General features: G+C 36.9%; 1 protein-coding gene across 1 annotated transcript in view; it reads left to right on the top strand.

The window, feature by feature from the left end:
• Stag1 (STAG1 cohesin complex component) overlaps positions 1-22,426 on the top strand; it is a 288,399-nt gene that overhangs the window by 259,602 nt on the left and 6,371 nt on the right. The window contains exons 23-29 of the mRNA XM_060385437.1: positions 7,332-7,424; positions 9,362-9,536; positions 11,251-11,390; positions 12,039-12,140; positions 13,784-13,932; positions 14,775-14,903; positions 18,578-18,783. Coding sequence (XP_060241420.1) covers positions 7,332-7,424; positions 9,362-9,536; positions 11,251-11,390; positions 12,039-12,140; positions 13,784-13,932; positions 14,775-14,903; positions 18,578-18,783 — 994 coding nt within the window. The remainder of the gene's footprint in view (positions 1-7,331; positions 7,425-9,361; positions 9,537-11,250; positions 11,391-12,038; positions 12,141-13,783; positions 13,933-14,774; positions 14,904-18,577; positions 18,784-22,426) is intronic.

Genomic DNA, 22,426 nt, shown 5'->3' with positions numbered 1-22,426 from the left:
ACACATGAGCCTATTGGGGGCATTCATTCAAACCACTACATCATATTTGCAGAGTGACTATCATGGCCATCATAGAGCCAGTCTCACAATAGTCTGCATATAATAACATATTAACTCTTTCATCTAGTACAGGTGTACAGTTACGCTTCTCATAGTAAAGAGACTTAACAGTGGCTTTTATCTATTTCACCACGCCAGCTGTTGCTTTGGGAATGATATCCTGTTTGTCTAGGTGGAGTACAGTTATCTGTAATTACTGCTTCATAAGCTGCATTAATCCACACATAGCATTCCACTAAACAGCATTTAAAACCAGAGATACTGAGTGCATGATCCTAATCAGTATTATCAAGGAATATTTTAATAAAAGCTCCTCAGGAAGCTGATTATTCTGCCCTTTAAAGTAGTTCCTCCACACTATATACCACTGTCTCAGTTTCTTGGTTATGCCTTCCGCTAACTATTGAGCATTTTGTGTGTCTGTGTGTGTGTGTGTGTGCATGAAATACTATCTGTTGTCCTGGAATAATTTTTCTCTTTGTGAAGAGAGGGAAAAGACATGATGTCATTCGCCTGAATTCAGACATGCTGACATCTAAGCATGGTCCATCCAGCATTAGGGCCTTGATACAAAGCACATTCCTTTTCACTTTTGTTTAGCTTGCAAAGGTAACAACCAAGTGATTATGTTTAGTTTGCTTTTTATTTTGCATTTCTCTGTGTACCCAGTGAACTGTCTCCTAGGAAGGTGGGTCTGTCCATCTTTAAGCTCCACTGACAGCTGTTATATATAGAAAACTTCCTCTTGTAACACAAATGAAGTTTCATTAATACCATGAGTAAATCTGGTGTCTTAGTTATTTTTCTATTGCTATGATAAGACCTAGACATGACCTAGACAACTTAAAAAAGAAAAAGATGGGGGGGGGTCATCACCTAGAGTTTCAGAGGGTTAGAATCCATAACTCACAGCAGGGAACATGACAACAGAAAAATAAGCATGGTGCTGGAATAGTAGCTGAGCCCTGACATTATGAGACACAACCACGAGGGAGAGGAAGTGAGAGAGTGAGAGTCACTTGAAATGATTTTAAACCTCAAAGCCTACGCCCAGTGACACACTTCCTCCAACAAGGGTATACCTCCTAATCCTTCCAAAACATTTCCATTAAGTAGGGACCAAACATTCAAAAATATGAGCATATGGGACCAGTCTCATTCAAACCACCACATCTGGTTTTCTGTAATCACTCCTTGGGTTTGATTAATCTGCTAGAGTAATTATGAAACTTAAGCAATTTATCATTTTATTATAAAAGATGTATGATGATACACACTTAAAATCCCAACTCTTGGGAGGCTTAGACAAGATTTCTAATTGAAGGTCAATCTGTGCGTTAGTGAGCACCCTTTGATTTTGATGATGATGATATACAGATATAGATGAACACCCGAATAAACTGGGTAGGAGTATAGGCACTTTAGAAGGATAGAGTTTCCATGTTCTTCCTAAGTGCATGATCCTCCAGAAACTCTGATCTCCAAGATGAACTCTGTTCATCATTCTAGAAGCTCCTTAAAACCCATCCTTTTGAATTTCTATGGAAACTTCATTACATAAACATGCTCCATTTTATCATTGGTACTTGGTGACCAACTCAACCATTAGCTTACCATTCCATGGAAGTGGAAGAAAAGGTTTGGTTGTTGTTTGGTTGTTCACTTTCATTATATGTACTGGGCTTCATTTTTTTATTATTAAAATTTATTCACTTTGTATCCCAGCTGTAGTCTCCTTCCTTGTTCCCTCCCAATCCGACTTCTCGCTCCCTCTTTTCCTTTCCCTTTCCTTCTCTAACTCCTTCCGTATTCCTTCAAATTCATGATCTCTTCCTTAATTATTGTTACGTTATGTATGCTTATATATGTATGTATATATGCTAATGTGTATATAACTTATTGAGTCTGTTTAGCTTTTCTTCTCTGTACATATGCCCAGACTCAGGATTGGACTTAGTAATTGGCTGTGTAAGAGTTTATCAGTGGAAGAAACCAATTCTCCCTCTCTACAGTTCATCTCCAGATGAAGACCTGTAGCTCTATCTAGGGAGCATGTAGAATTTCTCCTGTGTGCTTTAGCATGTGAACTGGTGTTTCATTATGCTGGTTTTGTTCAAGCAAACATTTTTGAAAGTTTGTGGGAGCATTTTCCCTGTCCAGTATAACAAACACTATCTAACAGCAAACTTCTTGTGTCTCTGGCAATTACACTCTTTCCTCCCCTTCTCCCATGATTTTCCCTGAGCTTAGAGGTAGGGGTTTCGTTGCAAATGAGTTGTGGTTGGGCACCCCACAGTCACTTATTCTATGCATTTTGACCTGTTTTGGATTTCTTTAATTTTTTTCCATCTGTTGGGAAAAGAAGCTTTAGTTAAAAAAGGTAACAGCTAAATTTATCTGTGGGTGTAAAGGTAAGGAGAATATTGCTCAGAACTATAAGGGAAAAGGGTTTAAAGGTCTAACAGTTATGCCTTGTCTTTCCAATGAGTAGCCTGATGGCAGCCTTACCATGCCTTCTCTAGGCACCATTCACCATGCAGGTGTCCCACAGCCAGGTCCAGGAGCAAGGTGATGTCCCTCAGGTGTTCTTGACTGCACCATCTGGGACCGTGCTCATTTCAGCAGTTCAGTTACACCAGATGGCTGTGATAGGGCAGCAAGCTAGGAGCAGCAGCAGCAACCTCATCCAGCTACTGGTGGTGAATTTGAACACCACCCACACCACCAAGAGTGAATGATCCACCCACCACCCTGGATGGCTGTCCCAAGGGACAGCACCACTTATTTATTGTTACCTTTTTAAGTTTTCTTTACACACACATTGACTGTCCGAAGGAGGGAAGCGGGGAGGAGTGGGCAGCCACAGGACTATGCCCTCTCTCTCCAGCCAAAGAAATGGGCCTGCCTGCCCTCCCTCCCACTTCCCTCCTTCCTGCTCTACCTATCATGCTGTTGATGGTAGAGCTGTTCTCCCTCCTCAGACCCCTTACCAGCTTGGCTCAATGTTTGCTGTGAGTATTAGCTTACCCAGTGGACTGTGCCCACCTTCCCATTCACAGGACTTCTGTGGGACTGGACACAATGTCTCCCTCTGAGGAAGCATTTGGGGCCCTCTCTTCAGCCTCTTTGTCGACCTCTGATTAGCTCTATGACTGCCACGATATGGGTCAAAAGAATACTCTCCCTGCCCCTCGGAGCCACTGGGAGAGATGGGGGTTTCACTCATGCTGCCACCCTTTGTCCCTTTCAGCTCCTGAATAGTTGGGCCTATGCACTGGGCAGGTTATTGGGGCCACCTGCCCTGCCTTGCCGCTCTGTTCCCATGGACCTCCAGGGCTGGAGGAAACCATTAGCCATCTCTTCCCTTTGTCTGTCCCCCTTCTCGCTGCTTTACCTAAAAGTTGATTTTGAACTTTTTATTTGGGGAGAGGAAGTAAAAAAAAAAATTTTTTTTTTAAATATCAGCCATTAGTTAACTCATTAGCACAGAAAAAGTCACTTCACTTTAGAAAGTACAAAGATTTTAAGAGTTGTTTGCCAAGAAATAGACAAAGATCAAATATTTCTTTAATAGCATCAACACAGCTTGCTCTCTCTCTGGATCCTACGGGTACTCAGAATATTAGTTTTCCTTTCTAGAAAACAGTAATATTATTACTGGGGCCTGATGTGGTACACACTTTTAAACACAGCACTCTAGAGACAGAGGCAGGCATATATCTCTGAGTTCGAGGCCAACAGGGGTTACAATAGTAAGACTATTTCAAAACAAGGAGAGGAAGGGAGAAAAAAGAAAAAAGCAAATAAATAAATCTGGACTATTAACAGTTATTTCTCTCAATGGTTCTGAGATTTATAAACACAACATATGTGTTACACAGTAAGCTTTCAACAAAAGATTGTATTGACTCTTTGTCATTTTATCATATTTCATATTATCTTCTACTGTGTCACACAAAAGTTTAGTGCTCCTGTGACAAAATAAAAATCTTTCAGTAGTTCCTTACTGCCATCAGTATAATACCCAAATAATTATCATGGCATTTTAAATGGCCTCTTCCTTGCATTAAATGGAAATGGATCCTGTTTTCTTCTTTTTGCTTCTTTTGTGCTTGCCTGTGCCCCAACAAACTACAATAACTTTTTTCAGTAGTATATTAATGCTTTTCAACATTCTTTGCCCTGCCTAGAATAACTTTTTTGTTTGTTTGTTTTTGATGGGCATACGGATTCTGTGATAGCACCTAGACTGGCTTCCAATTTAAAATCTTCCTTAAGCTTCCAAGTGTTAGCATTACAGACATAGGTTACCATGTGTGGCTGTGTCAATGCAAAATACAGCTTTCACTCAAAAGGAATAAGAGATAGTTTATTTTTTAAACCAAGTATGAGTGACTGTGTCCAAGCAACATGATTTCAGCAGCCTCAAATAGCATATTCCACCATGGAAGTGTTTGCATGATATTTTACTACTTACAAAACAAAGTCATAAATTAGGGCAATTACCAAATACATGTGAGAAGGCATTCAAAGGAAAAAGCTGGCAAGCATGGAAACAGTTCTGTAGAAAATGAAGATGTCAAAACAAACCAGACACAGAAAGCTGAAGATGCCTCGTGAAATGTGTTTGTTGTTACCACAGAATATTTCATTGCCCCCACCATGGGTGGTAATAGGGAATGGGAAGGCATGTATTACTAACAAAATCTCTCCCAACCTACACTGATATGGGGAAACACCTTTCCAGGCTGGTTTGTTTCCTCTTTGTTCCCTAGGAAGTATTTCGTTAAGTTGATGTACGTGGCCACCTTGGTAGAAAATGCCTCTCACACACCGTAAAACTCAACATTTTCATATCCCCCTCCTCCTCTACAACAAGCATAATTCCCTAAAACAAAGATCTGTTGGGATTTGGACCCCTAAAACTGGTTTTGCACTCTGTTGAAGGTTTGTTTATGAGTCTCAGCATCTGCTTTGATACACTGCTAGGTAGAGTCTTTCAGAGGCCCTCTGTGGTAGGCTCCTGTCCTGTTACTTGTTTTCTCCTACATCCAATGTCCATCACATTTGTCTTTCTAAGTGAGGATTGATCATCTTACCCCAGGTCTTCTTTCTTGTTTATCTTCTTTAGGTGTATAGATTTCAGTATTTTTATCCGATCTTATAGGTCTGTATAAGTGAGTATATACCATGTAGAGGACAGGAGTTCCACAAGGACCAAATATATCAGGGCACAGGGGTCTTTTATAAGACTGTTTCTCCAACCAAGGACCATGTATGGAAATAACCTAGACCCCTGCTTGGATATAGTCCATGGTAGTTCAGTATCCAAGTGGGTACCCTAGTAATTGGAACAGGAACTATTTCTGACATGAACTCAATGGCTGGCTCTTCGACACCCCTCTACCCCCGAGGGAGGAGCAGCCTTGCTAGGCCACAGAAGAGAACATTGCAGCCAGTCCTGAGGAGACCTGAGAAGCTAGGGTCAGACGGAAGGGGAGGAGGACCTCCCCTATCAGTGGACTTAGAAAGAGACAGAAAGGAAATGAGGGAGGGATGGTGGGATTGGGAGGGAATGAGGGATGGGGCTGCGGCTGGGATATAAAGTAAATAACCTGTGATTAATATAAAAAAATAAAAATTATTATTTAAAAAAAACTGGTTTTGCCAGTGTGTTGGGAGATCCAGATTTCCCAGCAACATCACTGAGATAGCTTTCCTCAAAAGAGCAGAGCTTCCTTTTCAAAGACTGTGGGTCTTCTTAGTCACTCTGCTGCTTTCACTTCAAGTCAGGGTCAGCCTGTAAAAGGTTAAACAACATCCGTAATGTGAAATGTCACTCCTCTCTGTGTTCAAAGCATGAACATCTCTCTAGAGTTCTGATCTTGGTAGTATATACAAGAAGGGAGTTTGGCAGATTTTGTATACTGGTAATGATTTGTATACTGGTAATGATACAGTTTAGGGTGGGAAGTCTGAGCAGGTTTTACTGTTGGACAGTTAGGAACTCAGGAGTGAGCCAGTTTAGCAGATAGCTTTGCAGATTTTCTCTGTTGGCTCCTCATTCACAGGGTTTTATCTCCCGGATACTGGATAAATTTGCATTTCTTTTCAAGGCTCAAAATTCAGTCTCTAGTATCAAAGATGGATATATAGATACAGATGTTTGAAGGATATATATTTATTTTAGAAGAAGCTGAGCTTGGTAACATGTCTTTAATCCCAGATCTCTATGAGTTCCAGGCCAATCTGGTCTAGGTAATGAGTTCCAGAACAGCCAGGGCTACATAATAAGACCCTGTCTCGAGAGAAGGAAGAAAAGGGGCCTGTAATAAGACTCAGCATATCAGTGGTACTTGCTGCAGAGCCCGAGGACCTGAATTCAGCCTTGGAGTACACAGGATGAAAGTAAAAAAACAACTCCTGAAAACCATCCTCTGCCTTGGCATGTACATGCATATATATATATACAATAAATAAACATAAAAAATAGTTTTAAAACAAGAAAATAAAATTTCTCTTCATACTTTTCAAATGTAGCCATATGTGGAATGTTATCAGAGTATCTAATGTGAAATCGTGTTTATCTCCAAGTTTAAATTTAAGTCACCTACTTCTTCCCCCCAACACCCCCCCCCCCAAAAAAAAAACCATAGCACTGCAAAGATAGGGAACATATTTTGTGCTAACTTGTTCTTTTCTTTTCAGTTTGCTGCTGTACTCCATCATCTTTTTGAAAGTTTTATTTTTATTATTTTAATTACATGTTTGTATATATGTCTGTAGAGATGTGTGCATATAAGCACAGGTGCATGGGAAGGCATTGGACCCCCTGCAGGTGGGACAGGTAGTTGTGAACTGCCCAGTATGAGTGCTTGGACCTGAACTCTGGTCTTTAGAAAGAACAGTACACACTCTTAACCACTGAGCCATTTCTTCAGCCTCACATTCCATCATCTTACTGCTGTATTATGTGTTACAGAGCTAATGATTATAATATCAAGCTAGATGAAACTACACTTATAAAGGAAAATCATTCTGAATAGTCACATTGTTCATTTCATTAACTATGGTTGAATGTTTTATATCGTTGGGTTCTCTGCCCTTTCCACTATGTTCAATAACTAGCAAATAACTGTACTAATTGGTGCCCAATGATAAGTTTAATTTTATTGATTTCCTCTACAATAAACCGTTTGCACTGTTTTCTGGGATGTGGTTATTCATGTGTTGTTTTTTTTTTTTTTTTTTTATTTGAATGTGTTTTATAGGAGGATTTGTTGGTATTGAGGAAAACAGTGAAATCTTTTTTGGCTGTTTGCCAACAGTGCCTATCTAATGTTAATACTCCAGTTAAGGAACAGGTAAGAAATTCTTAATTAATATTGTTTTGTATTAACTATTATTAATAACCCAAATGTATTGATGAACACTAGAAGATGTAATTTTTCAATTTTAGAATTATATATCTATCTATAACATGCAACCTACAGTTTCAATTCTGCGTATTTTAAGTTATATATTCTGTTCTTATGCTTGACAAGTATACTCTTGTCATCTCTAAGACTGAAGTTCAAATTTAGAATTCCTGTTTCCTAAGAATTTTTTGCTAAAATATTGAGAGTCTAGTGAGCTGACCTATAACTTGCATTGACTTCTCACCTTCAGCTCCTACTACCAGAAAGAGCTTCGTATATACACATGTGAATACTTCAGCCTGTGTGTCTAAAGTATGTCCATACCACTCCTCCAAAGAAGCTGGTCTCTTGACCACCCTGAGGTATACACCGTAATATGGTGTAGCTGCAGAAAAAGACCTTTTATAAGCGTTGACAAGATGATCAGCTCTTTCAGAGCAGTGAACTCCTAGACTGGTGTACTTGGGTAGTAGTATCAGTATTCCGGTGAGGAAAGCCTTCTGCCCAACGAACCCTTTTTACAGAGGCGTACTGCATAAAGATGGTCAAAATGGGACCTACAAAATCTAAGGTTTTTCCATTAGAAAAACTAGAAATATTTATAATTATACTTCCTTATGAAGGAATACTTCTATGTAAACAAAAATGAACATTTTCTACCTATTTTCTTTTGTATTGAGCTAGAAATTAAAGGATATTCATCCTTTAAAATAAACTACTACAAGTCTTTTCTTACCAGGTTATAGCCAATCTTCCTAAAGTCTTACTCTCTAACTCTCCAGAACCCACCATTACTGCCTAAAATAACTAGCCATGGCCAGTTAAGCCAAAATCTAATGTTTCTACTCTGGTATGTTTTATATCCAAAAATATCCTGGATTAAAAAAATCTATATCTTCCTGGATTCTCTTGAAAGTTTCTACCTTTATAAATAGCTTTTCCTGGGTATCCTGTGCAGCCAGCGCATGAGTTGCCATTATTTTTGCTGGAATTAGAAGCCAGGTATATAACTGTCTCAAAATAAATGCTGAAGTTGCAATTTTTTCTTCTAAGTCAGCTTTAGAGATTTAAATTTGGAGGTTTCTGCACTCAGAATAATCTCACAAAACCAAGTATTATGAAACTCTTGGAACATTTTTACCTCATGAATTAAAACATAAAAATTTTGCTATATAATATTTGTCTTTGCAGAAATGTATTTGAGGCTTTCAGATAGTGGCTTATATATACTGGTTTGAATCTAATTTAAATCCTAGTTCTAAAACATTTTGTATTAATTTTTTTTAATCTAAATAGTAGCTTAAGTTTTGAGCACTACATTATAATTTGTTGAATTGTAATTTATCGTATAGGGTATGTTTACTACTTAAGTCATGTATAATTGATTTCTAGTGTCATCTCTTAATCACTCCTATATTACCAGAGTTAAACTTTTTATTTATTTATTTATTTGTTGTTTATTGAGACAGAGTTTTTTTATGTAGCCTTGACTGTCCTGGACTTGCTATGTAGACCACGCTGGCCTTGAACTCACAGAAATCCACCAGCCTGTACTGAGTGCTGAGATTAAAGGCTTGTGCCACCATGCCTGCTTGAACTTTTTTTAATTCAAGCCAAAATTTCTGTCAGCTGTTCTTTAGTAAATACATTCAACTTAAAAAAAAATAGATTTAGAAAATAATGTCTTCAATGTAACCACTGTCAAATGAGAAAAAATGTCATCTAATGAGAAAAAATGTGAAAAGTTGGAACTTAAATTCTTGTGGTTTTTATTGTGGTGTTAGTCCTATTACTTTGGTTTGCAGATATGCCTATTTTCATATACTAATAGATACTCCTGTATTCGTGCACTATTCTGCTAATGAATTCTCTTTGCATTGCAGGCTTTCATGCTGCTCTGTGATCTTTTAATGATTTTTAGCCACCAGTTAATGACAGGTGGCAGAGAGGGCCTTCAGCCTTTGGTGTTTAATCCAGATACTGGACTCCAGTCTGAACTCCTCAGTTTTGTGATGGATCACGTTTTCATTGATCAAGATGAGGAAAACCAAAGCATGGGTACTTAGGGCTTTTTTCACCTTGTCAACCTCAAAAGAAGCAGAGTAGAGTGGGATAAATCTAATTCTAAAACTTAAGAGATTTTTCTGTTTTTTTAAAAATAGGGTGTGGTAGTTGTGCATAATCCCTGCTAACTGACAATTCAGCTCTGCCTGGGCTACACAGTAAATTCTGTGAAGGACTAATCCCAGATAACAATAGACCAGGATGTGAGAGTGTCATTAGAGTCACAGATGCTATCCAGATCTTTGAGAGCAACTTTTTCTAGGATTACAAATAGACCATTGTGGAAAAGAGAGTCTTCGTTGTGAATTGGAATGTTTCTACAAACTTTTGAAAATATATTTTCGTGGGGACTGGAGGTGGCTCAGTGAGTAAGAGAACCTGCTGTTCTCCCAGAGGACCTGGGTTTAATTCCTAGCACCTACATGGCAGCTCACAGCTGTCAGGAATTCTCGTGTCAGGGGATTCTATATGCTCTTTTGACCTCCTTGGATACTAGTCAAACACATGGTGCGCATATACATGCAGGCAAATACACACATAAAATATAATAATTTTGTTTTGTTTAGGGGTGGTTTTGGGTTTTGTTTGTTTGAGGGGGTAGGTTTTTGGGTTGTTTGTTTGTTTGTTTGTTTGTTTGTTTTTCTGTCTCTTACTATCCTGGACTCACTTAGTAGACCAAACTGGCCTCAAACTCAGACATCTACCTGCCTCTGCCTTCTAAGTGCTGGGATTGGAGGTGTGTACCACCATGCTCAGCAAAGTTAATTATTTTTAAATTAAAAATGGAAATATATTTTATTTGGGGCTAAAGAGAGTTCAGTATTTAAGAGTACTTGCTGCTCTTCTAGAGGACCCACATTCAGTTCCTGGCACCCATGTCAGGCAGCTCACTATACCAGTTACCTATACCCAGGAGGGGGCCTGTGCACGTATGGCATATACTCACATAGACACAAATACATACATAAAATAAGTAAATGTAACAAGGCACGGAGGCGCACACCTGTAGTCCCAGCACTTGGGGAGTCAGAGGCAGGTGTATCTCTGTGAGTTTGAGGCCAGCCTAGTCTACAAAGTAAATCCAGGACAACTACAGCTACACAGAGAAACCCTGTCTCAAAAAAAATAAAAATAAAAAATAAAGAAGGAAGGAAGGGAATGAAAGAGAAAGAAAGAGAGAGAGAGAGAGAGAGAGAGAGAGAAAGAAAGAAAGAAAGAAAGGAAAGAAAGAAACATATGTGTTTGTATATATAATTTCTGACCAATTATGTAATCATATGTAGGACAAGCACCAAAAATGGACTATTCCATACATTTCCATTTCAAAAAAAAAAAAAAAACTCAAAAATTTCTTCTCTGTGGTAATATATTACCACATAAGAAATGCAGAAATTGTAAGAAAAAAAAAAAAAAAAAACAATGTCTTTATAGTTTACCTTAGTCCCTAGAAGAAAGGGATCTTAGTTCCTACTATATATTCTGAAGTAATAAGCTGAATGTCTTCATCCCATTTGAAACTTAATTGGCTAGGATTGCAGCTCATTAGTAGAGCGTTTACCTAGTATATGCAAACCCAGATTTGATTCCAAGCACAGCATGTTAGATAAATAGATAAATAAATCAGAATTAATATTCAGCTAGTTTTCAATTCTACAGATTCTCTGCATAAACAAACTAAATTCATAACCACTTAATTTTCTGTGGCTAGAGGGTGATGAAGAAGATGAAGCTAATAAAATTGAAGCCTTACATAAAAGAAGGAACCTACTTGCTGCCTTCAGCAAACTTATCATTTATGATATTGTTGACATGCATGCAGCTGCAGACATCTTTAAACACTACATGAAGGTATTGTTTTATATTTTCCTCCTTCCTATATGGTAGAGAAATAGGTAATTAAAATGAATGGATAACTGAAGCTTAAGTTATTGGCTTTCACCAGTGAATGGTTGGTAATTTTGTGAAGTTTATCACTTTGGTAAATGTACTTAAGTTCTTTATCAGTCTGTACCATTAATTATTCCATATAGTATGAGTTCCTAACACTTTGCTGTCTGCTCTTTTTTCTATAAGCTCCATTTCCTAATCATGTAAAAATTACTACTCAGAATTGTTAATGGTCTGACCAGTCAGGCATAGCCAAGAACCAACAGAACTTCCCCAGTATACATACTTTGTTTTCAAATCAGAGGGAGCATTTTCTTTTTTGCAAACTTGTATAAAGACATGTGCCACCACTCCCTGGCTGCTCCTGGTATTTTTAGCTGGTTTTGTTGTTGTTGTTGTTGTTGTTGTTGTGTTGGTTTTTTTTTTGGCTTGGTTTGGTTTTTTTTAGTTAACTTTATAATCATCTTAAATATCAAATCTTTATGTAAACAATACCATTTAACTCTCCTTTTCAAGGTGAAGAAGACTGATAGTTACCTTCTCTTTCACCAATGCATTCCTACCATGCAATTTTCTAATTCTAAACTATGTTTTCTTTTTATCTCACAGTATTACAATGACTATGGTGATATCATTAAGGAAACACTGAGTAAAACCAGGCAGATTGATAAAATTCAGTGTGCTAAGACCCTCATTCTCAGTTTGCAACAGGTAAGAAACTTGTGAGGGGAAATAGATAAAACTTCTCTATGCTAATTATCTCATTTTTTTTTTTTTTAAATACAAAGTGTGATTCACATCTTAAGTAGATGAAATCTTAAGGTAACTGACTCTTGGACCAAAGGAAATGTCATATTAGAAAATTTAAGAAATAATCATTTTCTAGGCATGTTCACATACACCTTCAATCCCAGCACTAGGGAGGCAAAGGTAGACAGATATCTTCTCTATGAGTTCAAGGTCAGCTTGGTATACAGAGCAAGTTCAAGGCTAATCAAGACCCGGTCTCAAAAATAATTTTTAAATTAAAAGTAAAAAGTATTTAACTTGCTGAGCATGGTAACATGCCTTTAATTCCAGCACTTGGGAGGCAGAAACAGGCAGAACCCTGTAAGTGTTAGGCCAGCCTGACAAACATAGCAAGTTCCAGGACAACTAGGATTATACAGTGAGACCCTATCTCAAAAGAAAAAGTTTAAGGGAGGGTTATCAATGAGACGAAAATATACTGTATATATTGAGTAAGTTAAATAAGCTGATACTCTGAAGTAGTTAATTTTATTTTTATTTGGATTTAAGACAGTATCTCACTGTGTTGTCTAAACTGGGCTAAGCAATCCTCCTGTTTCACCCTCCCAGATAGCTGAAACTGGGTATATGCACCACTGTGCCCACTGAAAATATTTTGCAAATTAAGGAAACAAATAAAGCAAGAATTAAGGTAAAATAAGTAGTATGGCACCGGTTATAGAATACTATGAATAAATTAATATAGGAAATGTTCAGATTTTTAGAATTTAAGGCTATTATATATCACTGTCTTTAAAAACATTTTGAATTTTAAGATTTTATAAATAATTTCCTACATTTATTTGAAAATCTGTGGATGAACCACTTCAACTAGTTACAGCGTAGTACATAGTTCAGGCAATGTGTTACTGAAGACTGCAGAGATAGTCAGCACAACTGAAAACAGGCTCTCTCTCAGGTAGGTGGGTGTGATGTGTGTGAAGTAAGAAATTGAGAGTATACTGGTGGTTACCAGAGACTCAGAGTGAAGAAAACAAATGTAAATAAGTTCCTGTCAGAATGACAGGAGGGAAAGGCTCTAGACAAGTCTGGACACTAAATATCCCTAACCCAGAAAGTAGATTTATACAAGCACAATTTAGTATCTAGATTTAGTAATGGGATAATAAGTGCTTTAATATTATTAGTGCTCTGAAGTTTTGTTTTTACTTTAATAGAACGAATGGCATATATGTAATTTGTAAAATAACCAACTTAAGATCTTTTGAGTGTATTTCGTTGTTGAAAATATATCTATCCTCTTATTCAACTATACATGAATACTTACATGATATTCTGACCTATAATATAAACAGGGAAAAATGTTCTGAACCCTTTATATCATGTTGGTAGGTGCTAAACATATCTTCTTTCTCCATTTTAAAATACATTGTTTAAATGTTATTGTTAAACTATACAGCATGTACTAGACTGTGGTGCTACTGAGTTCTATGGTACCTTATGCCCTTTTTACTTTAATTAATATTACCTATTCTAAAAGTAAATAAAATTTCAAACATTTCTAAGTTGTAAGGTTTTGTTTTGTTTTTAATTTATTTCACCAGTTGTTTAATGAACTTGTGCAAGAACAAGGTCCTAATCTGGATAGGACATCTGCCCACGTTAGTGGGATTAAAGAACTAGCACGTCGTTTTGCCCTTACATTTGGCCTGGACCAGATCAAGACCCGAGAAGCAGTTGCCACACTTCACAAGTGAGATAAACACTTTCTGTTCTTCAGAACTGGTTTGCTGAAATAGAAATAAATAACTGTTATTCAACCCATTTTTAAAATAACAAATAATAGAATTTTCAAACTATGTGATCTTAGGGTATTAATGAAATTACATAGTAATATTTTACTTTGCAAAAGCTTCCATAAACCACCTGTGGGTGTTTTTTCCATTTTATATAGTATAAAGAGGAGAGCTTTGGGAGAGTATGGTAGCACACGCCTCTAATCCAGAACAGCCAGGACAGTTACACTGATAAACCCTATCTGGGGTTGGAGAGAGTTTAGTAACCTATCCTTTGGCCTGTAAGTGAGACTGTGTTGTAGGACATGTGGATTTAAAAAGATGCGGTACTCTTTTAGAAGCTCCTGGTGAGGTTTAATACCTCCTAAACCAACTGGAGACCAGCTTTGCAAATCTCTAAACCTTTGGGAAATATTCTCACTCCGATCATTGCAGACACACACAAATGACTAACAGGAAATCTTAGTTTCACAGAACTGCTTGGTACAGTTGAATAACTCCCAGTTACTGCCAGTCCAGTTTCTAGCTAAGGTTTTGTATTACCCCTAAAAAATACGTTGGGGATATGGCATTGTTTCTTTGTAGCTTCTTTTCTCTTACAACTTAGAGACTTGTACTGTAAATAATAAAGTTAAATATAGACAAATGACATAAAATTCTATTGTTTTGCTGAGTTTAGCAAACTTTGTTAACTTCAAGAACCTCACTATGTTTCCAAACTTTTTAATAGTTTTTGCTTTTTGAGACAACTACACTACCTGAAAAAATTAAATTAAAATGTTATTTTCTTTAAATTCAGGGATGGAATAGAGTTTGCCTTTAAATACCAGAATCAGAAAGGACAAGAATATCCACCTCCCAATCTGGCTTTTCTTGAAGTACTAAGTGAATTTTCTTCTAAACTTCTTCGACAGGACAAGAAGACTGTGTAAGTTGAACATACCAACAGAAGTGATTATTAAATGGCAGCATTGCAACTTGAATATTTTTATCACTACTATTGATAATTTAGGCTCAAGTAGTAGTAATAAAAACCCAGTTATAAGATGAAATGAAGTAACTGAAAATTTCTTCTATAGTTCAAGACATATGAACACTGACTAATTACTTTATATGTACTTTTCCATTAATTCTAGTTTTATTTTCTGTCATCTTATGTACATCTCTGCTACAGCACCACTTGCAGTACCAGCATTCAAGAGCCTAAGGCAGGAAAGTCCCTGCACTGTCCTTGGCTGTGTAGCAAAAAATTCGCTGCACTGTCCTACCAAAATTAATTAAAAACAGCCTAAAGTAGTCTACCCTTTTCAAAATACTTTCAGAAAATAGAACAAAGCCCAAAACTTCTAAAGAGAATGCTGCTATAAAATCACCAAATTTCTAAGCCAGTAGGAAGATGAATTATTTATAATAAATTTGAGCATGTAAATAAAAATAAATAGAAATAATAGTTGTAAGAAATATATTATCTTCATTTTGCTCAAAAACTATTAGTATGCCCATAATAAAGTCATTTGATATTATAAAGCGAATATCTTTTTGTAGGAGAACAAACATAAATATGTAGGCTAACAAAATAAGATGGGTTCAGCGCTAAAATGGGATAATATGGTAAAGGGCGATAAATGTTAAGTATTGATGAAAAGGAAAGGTTTGAAAATAAATTTTTTGTTTGATTGGTTTTGTTTCTATTTTGGTAAGGTTTTTTTAAGGTATTTTTATAAAGAAATCTCATGCAAATATATACTGTGGATTTTTATTATATTTATTCTACAACCCTCCCAATTCCTGTCCTTTTCCTTCTCTTTCTTCTTTCGTTTTCTTTAAAAAGAAGTGACTCCCCTCTTCCTTCAGTGGCCATCACTGCCAATAGCTCCTCAGCAAGGGGTAGGATCTTGTGAACAGCTCCCTCATGTTGGAATTGTAACTGACTTAATGTCATGCAGCTTTTGCAAATGATATGGCCTTGTCATTTTCAGAAGATTGCTTTGACTGTTTGGAGTGTTTTATCTTCTCATACAATTTTTAGGATTTATTTCTAATATTATGAAAAATGCTACTGATATTTTCCTAAAGATTGTGTTAATAACTATAGGTCCCTTTAAGTAGTATGGACCTCTTAATAACATTGATCTTTCTAATTATTAAATGCAAATGTCTTTTGTACGTTTTTAAATTTTTCATCAATGTTTTATGGTTTTCTTGGTTCATTTATTAGTAATAGTTCTATGATAAAAGTCTTGAGTTTCATATATATAAGGTTATATCATCTGCAAAGACAATTTGACAACTTCCAATTTGAATGTTCATTATTTTATTCTCTTATCTGATTGTTTTGACTGGGTCTGTTTGAGTACAGAAGGTAAAAGTGGGCATCCTTTTCTTGTTTCAAAACAGTTTTTAGGCTAGTAACTTGCTGTCTTTGTCAAAATAGTCCTTATGGTCTGCTAAAATACAGCAGATTCTTTCACTTGTTCTTGATCCCTTTGCATGCATGAGGTTTGGTGTGTCTGCTTTCCTAATTTTCACCTGATCTCTTATGAAATGTATTCTTTCCTGTGTTCTCTTGGATTGAACGTTCTGCAGATCTAGTAGTTATGAATTACCTTAACTTGGGCTTCTCAAGAAATGTTCTTATTTCTCCATACTTTATTTTGTGTATGTATTTACATGTACATGCCAAAATACATATGGAGGTTAGAGAGCAACCTGAAATAGCTGGTTCTCTTCTTCCACAAAGTGAATCCTGGAAATTGAACTCTGATTTTCAGTCCACTGAGCCATCTCACCTGCCCTATCCATAAATTTTAAGTGATAGTTTTACAAGGTGTGGTTATTTTGGTTGATAGTTATTTACTTTCAGAGCTTGAAATATATAATTTTGTGTCTTCCTGGCTTTTAAGGTTACTGATGAAAGATCTGGTATTCTGGTATACTGTTTTGTGTTTCTTTGCTGTGTATTAATCATGGAGTGTTATTCCTTTCTCCTTCAAGTATAGCAGATAGTTCTATTGGGAACAGGAGGCTAGGTTGACAGTTGCAGTCTTTTAGAACTTGGACTGTCTCCAGCCTCTTGTGTTTTTTAGAGTTTCCATTGAGAACAGCTATTATTCTAATGGGGTATCTTTTAAATGTGTCTTGTGTTTGGTTTTTTGGTTGGTTGGTTGGTTTCCTCTTGTAGCACTGATCATTTTTTTTTTTCTTTTGGTTCTCAAGACAGGGTTTCTCTGTGTAACAAGCCCTGGCTGTCCTGGACTCACTTTGTAGACCAGGTTGGCCCAAACTCACAGAGATCCCCATGTGCTACCACACCCAACTGAGCATTTTTTTTCTCTGTTCTGTATATTTAGGGCTTTAACTATAATATGCCTTAGAGAGAGTTGTTGTAGTCTTGTCTACCTGGGTTTCTGTGTACTTTTTTGTGTTTGTATAAATATATGTCTTTCTTTAGTTTGAGGGAGTTTTCTTCTCTGATCTTCCTAAAGATCTGGTATATGCCATAGTCCTGGGATTCTACTCCTTCATCTATGCCTATAATTCAGAGATTTGGGTCTTTTGATGGTGTTCCACATTTCTAACATGTTCCTTTCCCATTCTTTTTAATTTTTTATATGCTTTGCTTATGTGTTCTCTGCTTTATCTTCAGGTCATTATGGTCTATCTTTTGCTTTCCCTGCATTTTCTAATGAGAATGTTGGATTTTTCAATTCCATCCTCATTTCAGCTTGTGCTCTTCAATTTTTATCACTTTATTGAAATCAGTTTTCAAATTCTGAATTATTTTCATCATTTCGTTCAACAATGTAGTTGTATGTTCTTGGACCCCAATCAGGTCTTGTGTTTTTTTTTTGTTTTTTTTTTTTTTTTTTTTTTGTTGTTGTTGTTGTTGTTTTTATTCAAGTTTAATGAAATCTTCCTTGTGTCTCCTTTAAGTTTCTTGAATTCTTTGATAAAGTGTATGCATTTTAAATTCCATGTCCTGGGAGTTCTCAGAGAACACTTTTATAAGATTAGTGGGTTTGATAGGAAACATGCTGTCCTGACATTTATATTTTTTTGTTTTCATGACGAGCATGGACTTTTTGTTTGTGTGTGTGAGAATCTGCTATACTTTAGACTGGCCCAGTGCTGCCGCATGACTTTGGCTGTTGGGTAGGCCTTTGAACCCACTTCTTCATGAGCCGCTTCTTTGCTCTGCACTAACAGGCCTGCCGCCGAACCTATGGTTTAAGACCCATCTTTGCCTGGTCCAAAGGAAAGTGTTGCTCAAGGACTTACCAAATACATTTTCTTGGATAAATATTTTTTGTTTGCCATATCTCCTTAGAATAATTTGCAGATGTTAAATTATTGACTTAAACTTTTCCCAGTTGAAAGGTTATGCTAGGAAAAGGATATGCCAAATTCCTCACTCTAGCTTTCCTGAAATCCTGACCCCATTTGAATACTTTTAAAGAAACTCAAAAGCAAATGAAAAGTGTACACACACGCACCCTTACTAGTGTATACCTCCCTTTCAAAGGACTGCAGGAGTGTAAAGCAAAACTGAGTGACATGTGAAGTGCTGACATGAAAGTCATTGCTGCTCTCTGTGTTTTGCAGTCATTCATATCTAGAGAAATTCCTCACTGAACAGATGATGGAAAGGAGGGAGGATGTGTGGCTTCCACTCATCTCCTATAGAAATTCATTAGTCACTGGAGGTGAAGACGATAGAATGTCTGTAAACAGTGGAAGTAGCAGCAGTAAAACATCCTCAGTAAGGAGTAAGAAAGGAAGACCTCCACTGCACAGAAAACGAGTAGAAGGTAAGTCTTCTAGTTTTCCTGACTTACAGAGGTAAAGTAGCAAGTGATTTATTGAAACAAGATGCTGTAGGCACATGATGTCATTAGACATTTGCTATCAATTGAAATATCCAAGGACAAAGGTTGGATCTACTGAGTGAGGCAGAAAAGAAACATGATGAAACAATACAGAAGACACAGAGAAAAAGATGAAGTAAAGTGGCTGTAATACATTAAATTTTAAGATAAAAGTCAGTATTGTATTAAAATATACCTCAAAATATGCAAGGTAAGGTTTAAAAAAATAAAATACAGCTCATCTTAAGCTGAGTGTGGTATACATGCTTGTAATCCCAAAACTTGGGAGGGTCTGGAGTTCACATCCTCAGCTATTTAACAAATTTGAGGTCAGCCTGAGCTACATGAGTTAGTTTCTTCCCCCTCCCCCACCCCAATTCATCTTACTAGTAGAGGACTGTGATAATCTGAGAGTATACCTTTGAAACAAATTGAACACACTAAATTACCTTATAGTTCTGTCATTGGTTAAGAAGTTATTTTTATGCTACAAGACAGTGGTGGTCAGATCTGAATTATAATATACCTTCTTAGACTGTAGGGAATAAGGACTTGAGTTATCATGAAAATCTGATCAGTATGTATTCCCATATTTAAAAAAAGACTAAAATTGCACTGTTAAAATAACTCTCTGAAGCCTACCAAGGGCTGATTCAGAGTAAACATGTTTATATCTCAGATAGCTCTGCCTTCCCTGTGCTTTTCCTGATGAGCTCTCATAACTCCTGTTCAGTTATCAGCACTGAACCTCTGCTGCCTAAAGAAAAGTATCTTACCAGAGGTTTGTTGAACTCTGGCACATATAACTATAATGTAAACCTAATGTTCCTTTCCTTATCAAGAAGATACTGAATATTGACAAAGAGCAAACTTTAAAGCCAGTTTCATATTTCAAACCTGGTTTTCTCATTGTCAGCCATATGACTTTTGGACATGTTACCTTAACCCTTTTTGAGTTTTAATAGATAATCAGGTGAAAGGATATCTAGAGTACGTAGTCTCAGTTACTGTGAATATTAAATGAGGTGTTTCCAATAAAACACAGCACACATGTTACTGAGCACAGTACTTGACCTATAAGTAGCATCCAGTAAATATTGGTGCTTTTTCAGAATGTTCCCAAGATCCCATAGTAATGCTTCTTTAATGTTAAAGTTTAGCAACGTCTCAACATGCTTTGAGATGTCCTTCATATTTCAAGCTTTGATACATTTAGTAAAAAATACCTATATATATACATACATATACATAAATGTATGTATGTATATGTACATATTAAACCCTGTCTTTATGCTTGAAGACCCTGGACTTTACTCCAAACAATATTTCCCGTTGTTTTCCTTCGAAAATAGCTTTTGTCACAACCTCTATTAGCTTCTCCTTTTTTCCCCATTCATACTTTTCTCAACTGTAATCTTAGTAGGAAACAGGTTCTAAATTCTTACCACATGTTTGTTTTAATGACTTATTTTTATTTGATGTTCATTGGTATTTTGCTTGTATCTGTGTCTGTGTGAGGTGTTAGACCTGTTCGTTGAAACTGGAGTTAGAGAAAGTTGTGAGCTGCCATATGGATGCTGGGAACTGAACTGGGGTCCTCTGGAAGAGCAGTCAGAGTTTCTAAACCACTAAGCCCTCTCTCTAGCCCCCACCACTGAAGAATCTTTAAAAGGTTAGAAGATGTAATCAAGGAGAGCAAGCTCCTAAGGTAATTAAGTCTCTACTGGGAACCTTCACAAAAACTGGACTAAATGCTACAGCTAAGAATTAATCAAAGGAACTCAGTGCAAATGAGACAAGGAAAGGGATAGGCAATTGAATTTAGCTTGGTCAGTTCTCTGAGCCAAAGAACAGGAGGCTCCAGAATGATTTGATAGAAGTAGTAATCACATTTGCAGATAACAAAATAGAGAGCTAACATGATTTTTACCAGCTTAAGAAACTAAATGATACCAGTCTTTTAACCAAAAAAATGTTAAATGTGTTCGAAAATAAAAAGCTTAGAATAAATGCCAAATAAAAATAATGTGAGGTGATTAAACATATTTCTTAGTAAAGAAATAAGATAAAAGATATTCAGAAATGAGCATCGATAGAATGACCTTAACCAAATAGATAAGTATTTTTAGGAACAGAAGGGCCAGTCCAGGATGTGCGTGAGTGTCTGACAGATTATAAAAACCTGAGAAACACTGTTGGTAAATGAACCTAGCAGACACATCTCAGACTTATTAGAGGGAGAGAAACCAAGGCGATTCATGTTTTATAGGTAAAACTAATACATAATTTTATTAGGATGGTTTAGGTCTACAGATGATGTTTGTCTGTTCCAGTCTTTGAAAAGCAGCATGGGAGTCGGGGGGGCGGGCATAAAACATACACATGACACATCACTTGTAGTCAGGATTAAATTTGAAGTAAACAGAAATGATTACTATTTCCTCAACATTAAATGAGAATGTAATTAAAAGCTGGATAGGACCGTCTGTAGAGTAGTTAAAGAGCACTAGCAGCCTTCCCAGGCCACAGAGGAGGACAATGCAGCCAGTCCTGATGAGACCTGATAGGCTAGGGTCAGATGGAAAGGGAGGAGAACCTCCACTATCAGTGGACTTGGAGAGGGGCATGGGAGGAGCTGATGGGGGGGAGGGTAAGGTTGGGAGGGAATGAAGGAGGGGGGTACAGCTGGGATACAAAGTGAATAAACTGTAAGTAATATAATTTTTTTTTAATCCTGTGCTTTCCTTTTTTTTTTAATTTTTTTTATTTCTTTATTTTACATATGAGTGCTCTATTTTGCGTATACATCTGCATGACAGAAGAGGGCACCGAATCTCATAGATGGTTGTGAGCCACCATGTGGTTGCTGGGAATTGAACTCAGGACCTCTGGAAGAGCAGACAGTGCTCTTAACCTCTGAGCCATCTCTCCAGCCCTAATATAAAAAATTAAAATTTAATTTTAAAAAGTGAAAAAAAAGAGCACTGACTGTTACCCACATGGCAGCTCACAAACTGTCTATAACTCCAAGATATGACACCCTTACATAGACATACATGCAGGCAAAACACCAATGCATGTGAAATAAAAATAAATTTAAAAGCAAAACAAAAGCTGGATAGGATAATCGGGCTCCCCACAGAGACTTAAAGGCATGAAAACTATGTGCTTCTCTATCCCCACACATACAACCTGGCGAAAGAGCAGCTTCTCTAGTGATCAGTGTCCATTTGTATTAACAGCTTTTGCTGACTCCTCTGTAAAAGCCAGCCAGCCTTCAGTGCTGCCACCTGGGACACTTTGTAGGCTCAGGCAGTAGGTCCATAAGCAAAGGAAAGTTGCTGAGGGTTCTGGTTAACCTTATTCTCCCCCTTCTAGGGTACATAAATCCTCAGACATACAGGAGACAGGAGGCAGTGTGATTTGAGGCCTCTGATGAGATAATAACCTCATTTAATCCCTGTAGTTGAGGAGGCTAAGTACTAATATCCTCATTTTAGGTATGGGAAATTTTATAAGAAATGATTAACATAATACAAAATCAAACAAGAGAGTTGTGAAACTGGGATTTAAACTCCTTACTCTA

Source organism: Meriones unguiculatus, chromosome 6 (genome assembly GCF_030254825.1).
Source record: "Meriones unguiculatus strain TT.TT164.6M chromosome 6, Bangor_MerUng_6.1, whole genome shotgun sequence".
In the NCBI taxonomy this organism is placed as follows: domain Eukaryota; kingdom Metazoa; phylum Chordata; class Mammalia; order Rodentia; family Muridae; genus Meriones; species Meriones unguiculatus.
The sequence above is the reverse complement of the archived record's forward strand: the minus strand, read 5'-3'. Positions and strand labels throughout refer to the sequence as shown.